Below are 19773 nucleotides of genomic sequence, written 5' to 3' on the forward strand. Positions count from 1 at the left end.
GACTGACACGCGGGACCCACCCACCGGCGGGAGGCACCCAGGACTGGACGCGGACCGGTGGAAGCCGCGCCCAGGGTCTCCGCGCCAGGCTGGCTCCGGCTGGCACCACCCATCCACTGCCCACCCACCGCAACCTCGGGGCCTTGCGAGGCCAAGAGAGCAGTGGGGCAGCCATGACGGATCCCGAGGCCATGGCTGACGACCTGGATGCGCTCATCGACGGCCTGGACTACCTCCCCGGCCACTTCCACCTGGAAATGCAGCTCAACTTCGAGCCGTGCGCGCCGGCCCCGTCGCGACCCCGCGATCTGAAGCTGCAGCGGGAGCGCCTGCGGCAGGAGCTCGAGCTGGCGGCCGCCGGGCAGAAGGCCGCCTTGTGCCACCTGCTGGGCGCCCTCGCCTTCCACCTGGAGGAGCTGGGCGAGGCCCGCGAGCGCTTCCTCCAGGTGGCCCGCGAAGACCCCGGCAACCTCAACGCCTGGGCCAACCTGGCCCACGTGTACGGGCGTCTGGGCCAGGAGCAGGAGGAGGAGGCGTGCGCCGCGAGGCTGGCGGGCCTCATGGGCCTGGACGAAGACCCCGAGGCTGCTGGGGATTCCCAGCTCCGTGCGGCCCGCTGTCTGGCGGAGCAGGGCTACGCGCATGGCTTCGATGTGGGCGATGCCAGCCCAGAAGAGCGCGCACAGGTGCTGGTGGCAGGCATTGCCCTCTACGACAAGGCGATCAGCTACGGAAAGCAGGTGAGTGACACTCCCTCATCCCCAATGACTTTGGCGTCTTTGCAGGGACGCCTCCACCAATGTCTCTGCTGAGACTAAAGCCATCCCTTTGACTTCCCGCGCTAGGGGTCCCCATCAGATTCCCAGAATACCACAAACCCAACCTGGTTAGTTCATCCCTCCTCCTTGCTGCTTCCAGAAAATGCCTGTTCTTGTGCCCACTCAAGAGAAAGAAAGAAAAAGAAAGAAAGAAAGAAAGAAAGAAAGAAAGAAAGAAAGAAAGAAAGAAAGAAAGAAAGAGAAAGAAAGGAAGAGAAAAAAGAAAGAGAAGAAAGAAAGAAACAAAGGAGAAGAAAGAAAGAAAGAAAGAAAGAAAGAAAGAAAGAAAGAAAGAAAGAAAGAAAGAAAGAAGGAAAGAAAGACAAGCTGCTCAGGTTTTAGTGGCACACCTGTAATTATAACTACTCAGAAGGCTGGAATTTGAGGATCTCAGTTCAAAGCCAGCCCAGGCAGGAGACTCTAGTCTCCAGTTATCTACCAAAAACCCCGAAGTGGAGCTGTGGCTTAAATGGTAGCGTGCCAGCCTTGAAAGAAAAAGCTGAAGGACAGTGCCCAGGCTCTGAGTTCAAGCCCCAGTACACACACACACACACACACACAGAGAGAGAGAGAGAGAGAGAGAGAGAGAGAGAGAGAGAGAGAGAGAGAGAGAGAGAGAGAGAGAGAGAGAGAGAGAGAGAGAGAGAGAGAGAGAGAGGGAGAGAGAGAGAGAGAGAGAGAGGGGAGGGCATTTAAGGCCCTTGGTGACCTCAGCTGTCTGCTCTTCCTCTGGATTCCCCACTCTCAGCCAGTCTTTGGTCGCCATTCTACTGCACCTTGATTCCCTGTGAACCTTGGCTCCTGCTCACTTTGTGCTGGCTCAGGCTCTTTTTGGGCACCCTTGTGTTCCACCTTTGCCTGAAAGGCTTCAGTCTCAGGTCCACTCTTTAGGAAGTCTCAATAACTTCCCAGGCCACCAGAACCACTTCTGAGCTCCCACAATATGGTTCCTAATGTCTACCTCTCCAGTCCAACCACCAGGGCTCTGTCTGGTTTGTCAATTCCTGGTGCACAGTGGCTCTCATGCAGCGTACATTGGCTAGATGTCAGTACAGCATAGGGATTGGCATGAAATGGGAAATTACTAGGTATGACAAGTTGCCTGTGGCTGCAGAACGAGTATCCCTCCAACCCCATGGCATAAAGCAATAAGCACTTGCCATTGCACTGTTTTGTGGGGGTAGGAATCCAAGCATGGCTCGGTGCAGTGGCCTGGAGAGCAGCGGTCTAATCTGAAGGCTCATCTGGGAGAAGGGAGACTATCAGCCCCACTCTAGTTCACGTGGCTATGGACTGGGTTCAGCTTTTTACCAGCTGCTGGCCACATCCCATCACTTGTGCCATATCCTATCCAACCCACACTCCAAGGGACGAGATAGCCCAGATCCCACATCCCAGGTGGCCACTAGGGGATGTCTCAAGCTGCAGGAAGTGAGTGGTGGGAGCATGATCAGGAGGACATTCTCTCTCCCATGGAAGAGGATAGCACAGTTCAGAGAGGGCGCTGTGACTTCTGGGAAGGCACAACACAGTCAAGGTCAAGTGGAAAATGGTGCTGTTTTCTAATTTATAGACTGGTGATATTTAAACAACCACAACCTTTACACACAGGTAGCATGTTTGCATTTACAAAGCCCACACATACTCTCTCAGTGTTTTTCCACCAAAGCTCAGAACTTCTGCAAGAATTGTGTGAGTCACACCTTCAAGGGGAATTGGGGCATGGACTTGACTTTCAGACAGCGGTGGCTGGCCAGGAGAGGCTGGGAGGAGACTCTGGGCCATTGGCGAGGGTCCTGAACCCAACTCTCCATGCTCTCACTTCTAATTGCTGCTTAGCATCTCTAGCATCCTTTTTCTGTCTGTGCAATGGGATAATAATAGGATAGCGTCCTTAGTAAAATGAGGATACTCTTTAGTTGGCTGATGTCATAATTAAGAGTTAGAGTTTGTAGCTGGGCATTGGTGGCTCATGTCTGTAGAACTAGCTACTCCAATGGCTGAAACCTAGAGGATTATGATTCAAAACCAACCTGGGTAGAAAAATCCATGAGACTTCAGATCCAATTATCCAACAAAATTCCAGGTTGAGCCAGGAGTTTGACCTAGTGTAGAATGCTTGCCCAGCATGCACAAGGACCAGAGTTTGATTCGTTGGTACCACATACATAGAAAAAAGCTGGAAGTGGTGTTGTGGCTTAAGTGGTAGACTTGAGAAAGCCAAGGACAGTGCTGGGGCCCTGAGGACAAGCTTCAGGACTGGCAAAAAAAATCCAGGCTGGAGGTATGGTTCAAGAGTTAGAGCACCAATGTAAACAAGAAAGCCAAGCAGAGCTTGAGACCTTGAGTTCAAGACCTAGCACTGGGGAGGAGAGGTGGGGGAAAGAAGAAGCATTAATGCTTGTAAACCTCCTAGAAAGAGCCTATACAGCAACGAGAAAGGGTTCCAGGTGTCCCTCAACCTCACCACCCATGGTGTCTCCTCCATCTGCAAGCTGAGTGCAGATGTACCCATCATATGAAGCCAATGGCTTCATATGAATTCTGAATTCATATGAATGCCAGGCTGCCCTGCTTGGATGGCACCCAGAGCTGTGATAAGATCTAAAGAGCCTTCTATGAGGAGCTGGGAGGCCCAGGTCTTTTCTGGGCCTTTTCTCTGTACTGTGTGCTCAGGAAGGGCCAAGGTATAGTCCTCAGGAGGCATTCAGAGAAGGCTTCCTGGAGTAGGTAAACAGGGAGGCTTTAAGGATGATAGATTAACAGAAGTCAGTTCCACCTTCTCCACAGCCAGCACAGCCGCACTGGGCACTGCCCACTGAGTGAACACCCGGATGAGCCTGAGCCAGAAAGGGAGCCAATGACTGCAGACTGAGGCTGGGTAGGTAGCCAGCCAATGGCTGCCAGGCTTTGTGCTGTCCTTGGACCTGGTCCAGTGCTGCTCCCCAGTTCTTCCCAGAGCAGCTGCAGTAAGAGAGACAGGTGGGAGCATGGAGGCCTCACCTGTCATTGAGGAGCAGATGATCTGGTGTTTATAGAGTACCTGGCACAGGGCTGAGGCTGAGGGCACAGGCTCAGTGGTAGAGCATTTGCCTAGCATGCACAAGGCCCCAGTTCTGTCCACAGTGCTGCAAAGAAAGAAAGAAAGAAAGAAAGAAAGAAAGAAAGAAAGAAAGAAAGAAAGAAAGAAAGAAAGAAAGGGAAAGAAAGAAAACAAAAGAAAAAACAGGATAAATAAATTCCTTCTTAAAGTTATGGCATCAAGAAAGAAATGCCATCAGGGTGGCAATGAAATCCTCTCATCCCCTCATCTCCTGCCTGCTAGTTTGCAGTAGTTGTCATGTGCTTATAATTCTCCAAGCATCCCATACTGGCTTATGCTTCTGTGAGAGGGTTCAGTGCCCCCTGCCTAGACAGCAAGCTCCATCCAGCTCCATCAGAGCCCAGCTCCAGTGTTACCTCCTCTTGGAAGCCTCCCTCACTCAGCTAACGTGGTACTATCTGTAACCACCTCAGACAATCCTCACAGGAGACCCATTTGACAGACCAGGGAGCTGAGGCATAGTAAGCAAAGAATCCAAGGGTATAGAGCTACCCTACTGCCGCTGAGTACAAATCTTTGCTCTTAGTCAACTGTAGGTGGCCTGCAATCCTACCTATTTCAGAGAGTGAGATCTGGAGGATTTGGGTTTGAAGCAAGGCCCATTCACAATACTTCATCTCAAAGGAATAAAACTGTATGTGGTGGCGCATGCCTCTCATCTTAGCTATGACAGGAAGCATAAAATAGGCAGGTGGTAATCCAGGCACGTGCCCTGGTAATATATGAGATTTTATCTCCAAATAACCAGTGTGAACAGGGCTAGAGGTAGGCACAGCTCACATTAGAATACCTGACCTAAAAAACGTAAGGTTTTTAATCCAAACCCCTAGTGCCGCTAAAGAAAAAAGCCTTTGCTCTTTCTTGAGGGGATCGCAAAAGTGGGGGGTGAGGTAAGGCCAACGGAGGAGAAGAGACATTCCCAGGCAGCCTCCAGGAAAGGAAAACTTGGGCAGAGGAGTGTCACCACGTGTTATATTGAGGATACCCAGAGGACGGGTGCAGAGGGTAGAGGCAGTAAAGACCTTCCTTCTGCGTAATGGCCCCTGGGGAGTGTGACAGCTAAGCATCAGCAGCTGTGCCAATCTAGCTTGTGACCAGAGATTTTTTTTTACCTGATAAGGCTGGGCCAACACATGCAGGGAAAGGCTCCTGGAGCCAGAGAATAAAGAGCTGTTAGAGAGCTGTGGACAACTCCTCTGTTGACCAATGACAAAGAGACATGTTATGCAGGTAATTCAGCCCAGAATCTGAAAACAAGCAATGTTAATCCTGTCTCTGTTTTCTGAGTTTGTTTTTGTTGTTGTTGTTGGTGGTGGTGGTGGTGGTGATTTTTTGTTTGTTTGTTTTGTTTTTTATTTTCTGATCCTGGGGCTTGAACTCACTGAGGTTTGTTTTTGTTTTTGTTTTGCCTCAAGTCTAGTACTCTATTACTTGAGCCACAGCGTCTACTTGTGGCTTTGGGACAGGAATTTAAGAATCATGGACAAGCCAAGTGCTGGTACCTCACACCTGCAATTCCAGCTGCTCAGGAGGCTGAGATCTGAGGATCTCAATTTGAAGCTAGCCTAGGCAGGAAAGAAAGTCTATAAAACTATTATCTCGTTAATCACAGAAAAAGTGACACTGTAGCTCAAGTGGTAGACTGCTAGCCTTGAGCAAATGCAGCTCAGGGACAGCACCCAGGCCCAAATTTCAAGTCACAGGAGTGGCAAATTAAAAAAAGAAAGAAAAAGAAAAAGAAAAATCTCACAAACTTTCCTGCCTGGGCTAGTTTCAAACCACTGTTTTCAGATCTCAGCCTCCTGAGTAGCTGGGACTACAGGCATGAGATACTGGCACCCATCCTTCCCAATAGTAGCGCCGCTGCTTCTGCTTCTGCTTCTGCTTCTGCTTCTGCTTCTGCTTCTCCTTCTCCTTCTCCTTCTGCCTCTCCCTCTCCCTCTGCCTCTCCCTCTCCCCCTTCCCTTCCCTCCCCCCTCCCCTCCCCCTCCCCCTCCCTCTCCTGCTGCTGCTGCTGCTGCTGCTTCTTCTTCTTCTTCTTCTTCTTCTTCTTCTTCTTCTTCTTCTTCTTCTTCTTCTTCTTCTTCTTCTTTTTCTTTTCTTCCTCCTCCTCCTTCTCCTCCTTTTCCTTCTCCTTTCTTCTTCTTCTTTCCTATTTTTGATTGTTTCTATTAAGGTTTCATACAGAGGAATTGTCCCTTGTTCTTACATGACCAAAGATGATGAAGAACCAGTTTGCTGTATCATTCCTGCCTTCCTCCAGCAACCCCCCTCCCCATGAGTCACAAAGGGATTCCTGGTGGCAAACATCACAGTGTCATGGGCATTAGGCCAGATGTGACCAGGTTATGTCTATGTGCCAGGCTCTGAGGTTCAACCTTCACTGTCTTTATTTTGCATCTTTCACATGGTGAGACCTCACAGGCTGCCAGCTGGGTGCTGTGACTCCCCTCACAAATGGGGTTCAGAGGCTCAGGGAGGGGAAGGGACTTGCCTAGTAGCCTTGCGCTATGTGGATTTCACAAGCTATCTAGGCACGAAAGAGAGAGAACAGAGCAAGAGAGAGAGAGAGAGAGAGAGAGAGAGAGAGAGAGAGAGAGAGAGAGAGAGAGAGAGAGACAGAGACAGAGAGACAGAGAGACAGAGAGAGAGAGACAGAGAGAGAGAGAGAGACAGAGAGAGAGAGAGACAGAGACAGAGAGAGAGACAGAGAGAGAGACAGAGACAGAGAGAGACAGAGAGAGAGACAGAGAGAGAGGAGAGAGAGAGTGTCAGGCAGTGCTACAGGCCAGCCTCCCAAGCAGGTGTGCCGAATTCCAATCCTTACCTTGCAGAGTGGTGTATGGCATGCACATGTGTGGACACATCCCTCCACACTTCTGAGTGGTTGGATTTGGTTCAGCTGGAGGAGGTCGTGGATGAAGCTAGGCTGTGCAAAGATGAGCTGAGCACTGAGCTTGCACTTCTCATAGATAAATGATCTTACTGGGTCCCCACAGAAATACTGCCGATCCCTTTGTTATTAACCTCAGTCTAAGGATGAGCAAATGGAAGCTTAGAGAGGTTCATGACTTGCACAGAGGTATGCAGCATTAAGTGGCTGGAAGGAGTTAAAGCCCAGGCTAAGGACAGCACTCCTGAGGGTTTGGCTTAGCTTTCTTGACCTCAGGGCCACTGGCCTTGCACATCAATGCTGCGAGGCTGCTGAGTTGGCTGCTGGCTTCTTAATTGGTGAGTTTGGGGGCTAAGTCTCCCTTCTCATAGACTTGGGATGCCTCCCTCTGCCCCCACCCCGTGCCACCCCTGCTTTAGCCGGATCTTGCAGCCTCTGGGTGGGAGAAGGGGTTGAGTACATGCCGTGTCACACCATACAGACTCGTGGGCCTGCTAGATCAGCACAGCACCCGTTCCCTGGGACTAGAATTGGGATTGGATCTGGGACTAAGCAGATGTGGCCCTTTCTCACTAGTGAACAGTGAATCAGAGAAGTAGCTCCTCAGCACTGAGCCCTTGTCGGCATGTTAGACTTAGGCCCAGAAAGGACATGATAATAGTCCGTCTGCTCAAAGCATAAAATTCATGCGGAACAGCTGATGATTTATACCTGTAATCCCAGCTACTCAGGAGGCTAAGATCTGAGGATCATGGTCAAAGCCAGTCTGGGCATGAAAGTTCATGAGACACCTATCTTCACTTAACAACCAGAAAACCAGATATGGCAGTGTGGCTCCAAGTGGCAAAGCACTAGCCTTGAGTAGAAAAGCTCAGGGACAGTTCCCAGTCCTGAGTTCAAGTCCCAGGACCATTCCCCCCCCAAAAAAAAATTCATGTGGGACAACTCAGGAAGGCAGTGAAGACCTGAATATTCACTTCCTAAACATAAGCTGACCTATAAACTTCCTGCAGCTGGCCGTATTAGGCCCTCCCATGTCCCCCTCTCCACAAGCTTCTAACACAGGTGACAGCAGGTGACCTTTCCAGAATCCCTGGGGAGAGATAGCAGAGGCAGCGGGACATTTTGGTGGTCCCTACACCTGGCAAGGCTGGCAGAAGAGCATCTGCCCCTATGGTGGGGTGGAGAGCACCCCTCCTGTCAGCCCCACGGGTAACAGGGGACCAAGTGGGCCCACACTCTCTGTGTCATCATAGAGAGCATTCCAGTTGTGCAGGACAAACAAATTGTATTCCTAGGCCAGCAGGTTGTGACTTCCGTGGCTGTGTCAGCCTTTACAGTGTCAGCAATGAGGCAGAGAGGATGCTGGGAGCTGGATGGAGGCCCACAAGGCCGAGAAGGCTGTTGACCTTGATTCGAACACCTCCCTGTTTTTCCATCTGTACAATATCCTTTCCACCACAGTGAGAATGCAGTGGCTGTGTGCACAAAGTGCCCGAGAAAGTTGGCACTCTTCACCCTCTACCCTTTGTCACTCCCCTCCCAGAACAGAATGAGTCAGCTGTCAAGAACCCACTCTGGAATGTGGAGGGCAGCCATCAAGGGGCAAAGTTCAAACTGTAGGCAAATATTTTCCCTAAGAACAAGCAAGGTGTCTGTACAGCTCATCCAGAGCGTATAGATCTGAAAGCCATTGGTTTAGTGTAAAGGTCTTTTATTGCCACGCCCTCAGCATTCCCTTCTTTAGCACCCCACTTTGAAGGATATGAAGGCTTAGGACCATCCTACCCGAGTTGACACATGAGCTTGTTCTTGTTATGGCTTATCCTGATTCCATTGTTTCTGTCATGTCACCCATACCTGCCTGCCCAACTGTAGGAACCAGACTCTTCAGGCATTCCTGAAAATCCTACTTTCTAACCCTGGAACTTGGTGGCTGAGTCTGAGTTCTGCTGCCTATTAGGTGTGTCACTCTGGGAACATCACTGCCTCATTTCCTGATAGGTCATCACCTTTGGGAGAATGAAGAAGGGAACACATACAATAGTGTTTTGTATATAGTAAGTGCTTGATCAAACTTGCTGTCATCAGCATAGCAAAAAGGGCCCTAGGCCCAAGTTTCAGTCCAGGCTTTCACACTGGCCCTGTGGCTTTGAGGGCAACATCATGCCTCAGTTTCCCTTTCTGTAGTGCATGGGTAATGGCATTTACTTTACATCCTGTGCAGGATGTTCTGAGTGTCGGACGGAATCATGAGTAAGCCTTTTGTAACTGGTCAATACTGTGTAAACTCTCTTTGCAGATAGAGGTAGTAGGAAGTCAGAGAGACCTGGCCTCCAAGAGCCAGGAGATGCTCTATAAACCCTCACTGAGTCTGCCCCTCCCTCATCTGCAGCTCAGACCGGGATTATGGCTTCCACCATGCAGGTAGTATAGACTTGGCCCAGGTCCTCTCCATGAACCAACCACAGGACAGCAGTGTCATTGTTGACACCCAGCTTGAAGCCTGAGCTCCTGTACTGAAGCTCAGGAAACAGTCCTCCCTCCTGGCTGCCTCAGCCACTGGCTGCTAGGAACTGGGGGCCCTGTAGCTGCCCACCTTGCATCCAGAACCAGCAACTTTGCTCTCCAGGAGAGGAGAACTGGCCCTCCCTTTGTGGGAGGGAAGGACAGCCACAGGCCTGTTTAATTTAATTTAACACACTGTGGCTTGCCAGGTTGCCCCTGGTAACAGCTTCAGCTGCTGCTTCTGCATCAACCAGAAAGACTTTTAAAGAGACAGTTGATTTTTCAGGCCAGAATTTCATCACTGAGGGAACAACCCCCTGGAAGCTCCATTGCAAGGATGGAGGATGAAAGCCAAGGCACACCCAGTAGCTCCTCTCCATATCCATTGACCCCAGCTGCAGCCTTCCTGGAGGCTATGTTTGAGATTTATCATATACATGTCACTCAAAAGCTACTTTTTTTTTTAAATCAGTTTTAGTCTTTGAGTTGAAGGGAAGGAATTAAATGCCTGAGTTGCCCTGCAATTCAGGCTTGCTACCACCAAGTCACCGGTGGTATTGCCAGGTTAGTGACTGGCAGAAATTGATGGTGAGCGGAGTGGTAGGGAAAGTGCATGTTATAAGCCCTGGTGCTAACTGATGTGGGACCTCGTAGGGAAATCACTTCAGTGTCCTCTGGAGTCACAAGGATTGACAGAATGACTGACTGTTGTGGACAAGGCGGGAGGTGAGAGCCGTGAGGGCAGGAGTTTAAGTCCTAGCTCTATCATGCACTTGACCATACAGTTAGGGACATAATTTAATTGAATATTGAACAAGAGAGAGGCTGTGGTGCAGGTAGAACATTACAGAAAACAGTACATTCTCTCAAATTCTGGGACCTGCAGAGGCAATAGCGGTGCCTAGGACCCCACAGGGGCCTGCAGTCCTAGGAGAGGAGGGGACTGGGGACACTGAAGTAGTTCACAGAGGACAAAGCAGTTTCTTGAAGAGCCTGACTCTACTTCTCTGCAATCCAAGCCAGGACAACCCTTCCTTTTGGCTTGTCCTTGTCCTCACAGCCTCTGAAAGGCCCAGCATGTTGCAATTAAGGACCCAGCCTCCAAGAATAGCCACCCCTCCCCAGGGCCTCCTTCCTCACAACATCCAAGCCTCTGCAATCTGTTACATACCTAAACCTACTCACTCCATCTGCTCTCATTTCTGTCTTCCCCCCACCCCTACCCCGGTCAGGAGCACAGAAGGAAGGAGTGCAGGATCTTTTTCTCCTGTGATTCAGTTTAGCCAACCACAAAACAAGTCTGAGGTCTGAGGCCATACTCACAAGCAGCCAGGCTGCCTGAGACCCCATAGGCTCCTGCTCCTGCCCTCAGCAGACCTGGACAATATGTCAAGGACTGTGGTCCACATGGCCCACAGAAAGAGCTCCATAAATCTGTATCCCCTCTTCCTGCTCCATTTCTGTGGAAGGAAAGTAGATCCAGTCTCCCATCCTCTGCTTTGAGAAGCGTTGCCTCCTCTCAAGGTGTGCTGGGGGTCCTGTGGCCATCCCCACCACGTGTTCTTCAACGCTACAGTCCCAATAGTCACATTCTCACCAAGATGTGAATATAAAAGCACACCAAGAGCCTAGCACTGGTAGCTCACATCTAGAATCCTAGCAACTCAGGAGGCTGAGATCTGAAGATAATGGTTCAAAGCCAGCTCAGGCAGGAAAGTCCTTGAGACTCTTATTTCCAATTAACCACCAGAAAACTAGCAATGGGACGGTGGCTCAAAGTGGTAGAATGCTAGCTTTGAGAAAAAAAAAGTCAGGGATAGTGACCAGGTCCTTTCAAGCCCCATGACCCACCCCATCCCCCCCCCCCCCAAAAGAAAGAAAACATCTGGTATCTTGGCAACTCTAACCCCTGCTCCCCTCTGCCCTGAAGACAAATTCCCAAATCTGAACATAGCACTCAGACCTGTTCTCTTGCAGATATTCTCCTGCTCACTCTCCAAGTCCTTGCCCCTGGTTCCAGCCTCAAACTGCCTGCAGATCCCAGTTCTGCTGTGCTCACACATCTCTGAGCAAGGGACCCATGGCCCACCCTCCCGCAATGCCTTTCCCTGCTCTGTCCACCTGGGCAATTCCCTGTCATCTGAGGCCTCTCTCCAGAGCCCCTCTGGGAAGCTGGGAACTCTTGGACTGAGTGAGATGACCCTGCAATCTCCCATCGTTCTTGTGTCCCTTCTCTAGTACGTCTTTTCTGCCAGGTCCTTCCAGGGGACCCACCTTTCCTCTCCTGTTCTCACTGCCCTGCTTCAAGCTACACAAAGATGATCCTGAGGGAATATAGGCTGAGGGATTCAGAGGACCTCCCTGGGTGCTCTGCCTGGAGCCTGGGCTTCCTGCCCTATCCCAGTGGGTCACCCACACATAGGTGCCCTCCCCCTCCAAGTTCACCCAAGGCCCCTGTTTCCCCTCCTCCATACATACATACTATGTGCTGTTCCCCAAGCCTCCGCTCATGCTGAGCCCTCTCTCCAGGATGCCCATCTAAAGTGCTGTGCACCACTCAAGACCCACCCTAAACCCACAGGTCGGGGGTGGTTTGTCTTTCCTGTTACTCTCAACCTGCGTCAGTCACACGTCTTAGTCAGACTTCGCCTCCTATGACTGTGTTTAGTGAGCTGGCAGGGTGAAGAGTCAAGCTGTGTGATTGGAAAAGTCACTCTATGTCTCTGTGCTTCAAAATGTTCAACTGTAAATTGGGGCTAACGTATCTCTCCCACATTGGTTGTGACATTGAGGTGAGCAAGATAAGGATTCTGCACACCACAGGTGCTGTCAAGTCCTGACTCTGTTTCCCCAGCCAGCTGGTGAGCCTCCTCCGATGGGGCCAGAGTCTGCTCGGTGCCTCATTCTCATGATCTCAAGAAAGCTTAGAAATGTCAGCTGAACGGAATGCTGCTGGGGTAGGATGGAGGGAAGTAGGGGTCTAAAGCTGAGGCGATCACAGAATGGGGTGGGGGCAGAAAACCAACGGTGGGGCGGGGGGGATGAATGACGGGGGAGGGGCTGGAGCCTGAGGCCAAGCTTCCAACATGCACTGGGGGTTTTATTGGTTTTCATTAAAATTCCTTCCTGAGGCAGGAGCAGCTACTTCCATAAATAACAGCATAAATATTTTATCTGGTACCCAAGTCAGCCTAAATGCGTGGTGATGGGGTTGGTAAGAATAATAATGGGAGAGCGGTTGGTGGAAGGAGGGAGGAGCCTAGGCCGGTCAGGACTGGCCTCACAGGCCCACAGGGCTTTCTCAGGAAGGCAGCGGCTGAGGAAGGTGTTCAGGGAGGGCAATGAAGAAAAATATCTAAAGCTAACGGCTTGGGGTGTGGCTTAGGTGGTGGAGAACCTGCATTTGCTATGCAAGGCTGAGTTCAAACCCCAGTACTGCAAAAACAAACAAACAAATAATCCTCTGTGACCACTGGCCAAGCCAGGGCTGGACTCAGGGGGGTGTTTAAGGCTGAAGTCTTTCCCATTGTACTTGCTGCTTCTTGGGGTTCAGAGAAAGCATGCACATTTGTGAACAACAGCCTGCCTGCACCCCTTAATAACAACCACATGGTGTGTTCCTTGTCTCCTTAGATCCCGCAGGAGGAGAAAAGAAGCTGGTACTTCACCATGGCAACGCTCTTCATCAGGTCAGGCCTGGGGTGGAGGGGAGAGCTATGAGGCCCGGGGCAGCCCGTCCCATGACCAGGGCTTCCCAAGGTGCCTCTGTGCAGTGGGCCCAGGGAGGCTGGCAGCACTCTGAGGTGATTTGGAGGAATGTCCTTGGGGGTCACAGGCTGGATGGCATCTTCCTGGAGCTGGGTCATGAGGACCACAAGAGGCTCCCAGCCTTCAACCGCACGTTGGCTCTGCTCCGACAAGTCCTCAAGTCCTCCGACCCCCTGCACCAAGGTAGGTCCTAGGGTGGCGGTGGAAGAAGAACCTCTGCCCCATTGTCCCCGCTCACCGTCCCAGTACTTGTTACGGGCCCTGACACCACACTCTAGCACTGTCTCTCTTTCTCTGTTCCCACATCTTTCCCCTCCATGCCTGTATCATAAACTCGTTTGTTCACCTCAAGGAGACAACACTCTGTGCCAGCACACGTTCAGATTACCAAGCAGGGCAGAGCAGCGCATGGCAGCACCTGCCTGTAGTGCTAACATCAGGAGGCTGAGGAGGAAAGATCATGGGTTTGAAGCCAGCCTCATCTACAGAGAAAGACTTGGTCCCCTTCCCCCAATAAACAAACAAACAAACAAATAATAAAGTGTTGACGCTACACATTCCTAGACCTGAGGAATGGGATTGGAGATGAAGGCTCCCTTGAAAAGAGGTCAAGACATTCGCTCACAGACAGCTAGCACAAGGACCACATTCACCAGGAGGTGAAATGAGAGGACAGCTATGCCCTTGCATTGAGGTCCCAGGTGACATGTTCACAGAGCTGAGCACTGGCATGTCCACCCACCTCCTCACACTGCCTCTGCTTCTCTCTGTCCCGGCATCACCCCCTCCCCCATGCCTTCGCCCCCCCCACTGCCCTTTCCTTCGTCCTCATGGGGGCTGCTGCTCCCTAGAGCCCTCTCCCACCCTCTCACATTCAGCTCTGGCCTGGTGCTACCTTGGCATGCTGCTGGAGAGGAAGGACACCTTCTCCACCACCCCAATGGGTATCCACGATTACGGGTACTCAGGGACCGACCCTCTGGACTGCTTTGGCAAGGTACACCTACATTTCACACTTTGAGGGGCCTGACCTCTCCCCTCTCTCCCAGAATCATTGTCCCTCTCTGTGGCCAACCCAGGAAGGACCCTCCTCCAGACCTCTCTCTCCAGCCACCTCATTCCTCTCTGTGTAAGCCCAAGTCCCTCCACCCCCAACTGGCCCAAGCCCATTTCTCCAGGCTTGAAATCAACCCTCAGATTTGTTCTTTGAGCCCAAGCCCAGTGTCTATATTGTCCCCACCCCCAGGAGAGACAAGACGGGTTTAGATCCACCCATGGGCAGGTAACCCTAGAGCAAGTCACTTAGAACAGACAGGAGTCAAGCACCATGATAGGGGAGGAGGATGCTGTAGCTCAGCATGAAGCCCCATAAATATGGGGAGGTAAAGGCTGACTCTGGCCTTTGCCATCACCTGCCCTGGGAAACTGGAGGGATGCTGCTGGCAGAGGGGTGACTGGGACCTGATGGGTTTTCTGGCTAAGGAAAGTAAAAATGGCAGTGAGCCAGACTCTGGAGCTGAGTGCCGGTGGGTATGTCCTGAAGTGTTGAGTTCCATATAAGAGAATTGATTGGAAACGGGCTGTGAGTAGAGGTGGGATCTAAGTGAAACTGGGCACCATTTAGCCAATCTGAGAGACAAGCTCCTACCCTCTCCCTTCCTAGGCCATTGAGATTGCCAAGGACCAACCTCCCATCCTGAATCGCCTGGCCAAAATCTTCCACTTCCTAGGAAAGCAAGATATGGCCATTGGAACCTGCAACATGGCCCTCGATGTCCTTCGAGACCCAGAGCTCAACTGGCAGGCATACTGCACCAGAGCCAAGGTGGGTCTGTCTGCAGTATACCACCTCAACCTGCCATCAAGAATCAGAGGCCAAGGGCCAGAGGCTAGAGGCCCTGGAGCCACTGTGATGTGAGGGGCTTTGGGAACCAGATGGTGTTGAGTTAAGCTGTAGAGTAAGTCCTGCCCCAGAGCCTGGCCAGGGAGCCTCCAGGTTCTGGATCAGCCTTGTAGAGTGGGGCTAACTAGAGTCAATAGGAGCCTCCGCTCCTATTGCTTGGGAGGTATGACAAGTCACGTTCTCTCTGAACCACATTTCTCAAATGTGAAAGACATAGCTAATGACTTGATCTTAGAGTCAGAGGCTAAATGAAGTGGCACTGAAATACAGCCCTGGATGGTGGGAGGTACTTTTGAAAGGCCAAAGTGCAGTAGACATAGACTGACGCAGTAGATCAGAGTTCTGGCCCTGAACGCACACAGCCTTGGATCAAATTCCACACCACCACTTCCAATGCAAAGCCCTCCTGTCTCATTTCCTTATGTGTGGGTTGGAGATGACAGATTGCCTGCCTCATGAAATCACTAAGAGCCTTACATTGGATTAGGCACCAAGGATATCATAAATACTCCTAAATGACTGGCTGCTATTGTTAGGTTTGCTCTAAACTGATTCTGTCATCTCTTGAAGGCAATCCTGCGTGCGGTCATTTGCGGTCATTTGCTGCAGCTAGTTTCACGTTTAAGTGGGAGCTGCCTCCCTCCAGTTCTCCCCATTGCACCCAACCTTCTCTGGAGGCCCACAAAGCCCAATCGCCTGGGGCCAAAGACCTGGAGCTCCAAGTTTACTTTACTCCAAAGAAAGCCCTGCATATACTCTGGTTTCTCTTCAGATGCTGTAAATTTTTTACAACCCCATTTCTCCCATCTTCTCCACCTCCTTCATGCCACCTAGTGGCCAGTGTGCTCCCTATCTTGTTCACAATGACTATGCTGCTGCCACAGGTACCAAGCAGAAAACTCCTCAATGTGGTTGATAGCCATGTTATTATAGTAATAAGGATATGAACTATTGCAGCAAACGATAAAACAGTTCTGGTCACTTCAGCATCTCACCCAGCACTCTCATGTTTGGGGTCTATCTTACTCCTCACAAGACCCAGTGAGAGAAGCCAAAGGCCAGACTACAAGTGGGGCCCCCGGGCACTGGAAGGCAGTGAGCTTCCCCTCATTCCAGCCTACATTCAGTTAGTAGGAACTCAACTCACGTCATCTTGTGTCATATGGTTGCTGTCTCCCTGTAGTTCCCAAAGCTTCCCATTACAGGGGAGGAAGAAGCAGAAGGAAAGGAACTCACATGATCTGCGTAGAAACCTCAGCCCACAGTAGCACCATGCATGAGCCATACCCTAGCTCCCTCTGCTCTTCCAGCTCCCTGGTCTGGGCCTCCAATCTAGGCTATTCCTCTTCTAGACATCTGATTACCCCTCACTCCTGCAGCTTCCAGTGGTGATCTTAGTGAAAAGGTCCACACCTTGACCATACTTTTTGTCCATTCCTGATTTACATTTTCTTTTTAACATCAAACACTCTGTCATGTACTACTTCTCTACTTACCATGTTTATTATCCCTTCCCCGCTACTGATCTCTACTATACCCTCAGTGCCTGGCATATGTACCATAAGGTAGCCTCTGTGCGCATAATGAATGAACAAACGAACGAATGAATGAATTGAGCATGTACAGAGACCTAGATAAAATATATTCTCTCTATTGTCATGGCAACCCCCCAAGGGGATGGCTTTTCATATGTAAAAAGTACAGTTGACAGGTTGTGCAGCTTTCTCCAAATCACATGGCTAGTAGTAGAAGGAATCAATACATGTTTCCTGAATGAGTGAATGAGTGAATCACTGTGAGGGTTTTTTGTTTTTGTTTTGTACCAATACTAGGGCTTGAACACAGGGCCTGGTGCTGTCCCTTAGCCTTTTCATTCATGTTAGTGCTCTATCACATGAGCTACAGTTCCATTTCTGGCTTTTTTTTTGGTAGAAAATTGGAGAGAAGGGTCTCACAGACTGTTTGCTGAGGCTAGCTATGAACTATAACCCTCAGTCTCCTGAACAGCTAAGATTATAGGCCAGAGCCACTGATACCTAGCAACTTAGGGGTTCTTACTTCACCAGCTCCTTCACTATACAGGAGGGAGATGAGGCCACAGATGAGGAGTAGCTGGCCCAAGTTGGCACAGGACTGTGATAGAGGGATTTCTGTTGCACCACAGAAAGTCTCTGGTGGCTATGGAGAGAGTGGTTTCATGTGAGTCAGAAGGGAGGCAGAAGTCCTCGCTTGAACACTTTCCTGAGCTGACTCTCTGCCAGCAGATCCACATCAGAGCCTACCTACACGACCTGGAGCGGGCCAAGTTGGGGCTGGGGGGCATACCTGACAGGACTCACCTGACCTTTGCCAAGGCTGACCTGGAGGAAGTGGTCAAGGTGTGCCCAGGCCTCAGGACGTACCTGGACATCAGTCAGGTAAGGAAGCCTTTTAACTTCATTAGCCAAGGTCTCAGAGAACCCGACAGGCTAGGCCTGGGCCAACTGACAAGACAGTTTGTATGGGTCTCTTCCTTCCCTAATTATCAAATGCCACAAAATATGGAAGGGCCCTGCTCTCTAAGCACTGAATACAGTTCTGCGTCCAGATGTGCCTCCCCTGTTCAGAGAAGGTTACCAAGGGATGACAATTTTATTTGAAAAAAAACGTCATGGATGGAGACTGACTGGCTCAAGGTCATATGGCTAAGCATGGAGGGGTTAGAACTGCCTTCAAACTTTCCCAGGGAGACCAAAACAAGATTCAGGGTGAATAGTTAGGGAAGGAGAAAGGGTAGGAGGGAATGGAGGGGATCTTTAACCATGGAGCACGGGTTGGGGAGGCGGGGATTGGCGGGAGGAATGCCCATTCACCCTCCCCACCCAGGTCTACTACCTCATGGGCGTGGATGCCGTGAAGGAGCTGCTGGCGGTGGACGAGGCGGCGCTCAACCAGGCCCTGGTCTTCCTAGCCAAGGCAAGCGAGATGGAGCTGGGCGCCACGCTGCCCGAGCTGCAGCTGCTGCGGGGCAAGTGCCTGCGAGTCCAGGGCGAGGAGGCCAACGCGGCCGCCTGCTTCAAGCGCGCGGTGGAGCTGGATGAAGCGGGCTCGGGCCACACGGAGGGCTTCGGCTGTCTGCTGGAGACGCTGCTGGCGCAGTGGAGCCAGGCGCAGCTAAGCGACGGCGAGCTGGGCTGCGAGGTGGACATCTGGCTACGCCTGGCCCAGGACAAGTACCCTGCGGCACGCCTGCGCCAGGAGCTGCAGCGCGTGTGGCGCGGCCACACCGAGGAGGTGCTGGGACTGGCTCGGGCCTTGGTGGTGCAGGGACGGCCGGCGCTGGTGCGGCTGCTGTTCGAGACCATGGAGCTGGAGGGGGAGCGCGCAGCCACGCTGCGTGGCCGGCGGGCCTTCTCTTTCTGAGCTGGAGCTGGAGACCCGATGGGAGACACCCCCGCCCGCCCGCAGGAGGCCCCCTAGCCACAGCCCATCTGACCAAGTGTGAGAGCTCACACCCTCCCCCAGTGTGAGCAAAACCACTTAGCTTCTTTTAGGGAACTGTGGATGGGCTTCAAGACGTGGATGAAACCAGCAGAGACTGGGAAACTGTCAAATGAAGGTCATGCAGAGGAAACAAGGTGGCTCAAATCTGCTGAGAAAAGGAGGAGTTGACTTCATTAAGGTGATTTTCCAAGTCTCCTTACTGGAGATCCTGGTGCCTGAATATAGCTGTCTTTAGATTCCCAAGAGCCACGTGTCCTTTATAATAAAGCCTCATAAATGAGTGGAGTGGGTTCTAGATCTTGCAGCCAGAAAAGCTCTAAAACAGGCAAAGATCTCACAATGTTATAGGTTACAGACAGGACCCTAACTTAAATCTGGGTGCTCAGAGTCCATTTCTGCCTACCAGCTTTCCAGCAGTCCTCCTCCTTGGCCAGCCTAGTTAGTCTAAAAGACCTTCTCAGCTCCCTGAAACAAAACCATCGAACAGAACCTTTATTTGATTTCTCTGTTCTTCAGAGAACCCATTAGGAAGTGTGCTGCCACACCCACTCCAGTGGAGTCTGTGCAGCATGGAGCAGAAAGAGCTTGAATGGCTGCCAGTCCTGAGGTTCGCACCAATGGTGATCAGGCCTCCTGGAGGTCCCTGGCAGAGACCGGGACATATGCGTGGAATGTTCATAATGCTGGGTGCTGGGATTCTTTTATCACTCTTTTCATTTCTGATAGTTGATGGTATGGCAGTAATATTCTGTGCCAGCTACTGGCCTAAACAATTAATTGAGCGACTAGATGCTCCAGGAACTAAAAGTGCATGCCTGGCTACTCTGGCGCAAGACACACCCACAGCAGCCTTGATGACCTCAATGCATTCTATTAATAATAAGACAGAATTAGAAACTAAAACGGAAAACATGATCTTTGAATTAGTAATAAATGTTAGTTTACCTGAATATGCCTTTAATGCGTCTGCATTACTTGTGTAAATGTTACAAGTACCTAATGAATCACATGGGAAAGGATTAGAAGGGCTAGAGCACCGTGGTGTGCTCTAACTGAACAGCAACAATGGACTCTTAGGTTTAAGGTTTTACAATTCCTGGCACAGGGTAATAATTACTAACTTAGAAACAGAATCATAGGAAGAACTAGGAAACAGATGGTAAACAAAGCTAATAGTGATTAATGCCAAGGCGGATGACGCCTAACCATAATGTCTGACTTATTAACCATGGCTTCTTAGAATGAAGGGAGAAGTTTCTTTTCTACTCAGAAAAATGTACCCTGTAACCATTCTTAA

The 19773-nt window shown here is 50.9% G+C and overlaps 1 protein-coding gene across 1 annotated transcript; it reads left to right on the forward strand.

The window, feature by feature from the left end:
* The first annotated feature begins 173 nt into the window (after positions 1–173).
* On the forward strand, positions 174–18686 carry Ttc22 (tetratricopeptide repeat domain 22). Its single transcript, XM_090333743.1, has 7 exons — positions 174–740; positions 12956–13011; positions 13158–13273; positions 13969–14087; positions 14754–14915; positions 17258–17410; positions 17859–18686. Exons 1-7 carry the CDS (start codon positions 174–176, stop codon positions 18393–18395), a joined length of 1710 nt encoding a protein of 569 aa, XP_090189869.1. The 3' UTR covers positions 18396–18686.
* The last annotated feature ends 1087 nt before the right edge of the window (positions 18687–19773 follow it).

This window comes from Megascapheus bottae, chromosome 6 (genome assembly GCF_031878675.1).
Source record: "Megascapheus bottae isolate mThoBot1 chromosome 6, mThoBot2.hap1, whole genome shotgun sequence".
Taxonomy (NCBI): domain Eukaryota; kingdom Metazoa; phylum Chordata; class Mammalia; order Rodentia; family Geomyidae; genus Megascapheus; species Megascapheus bottae.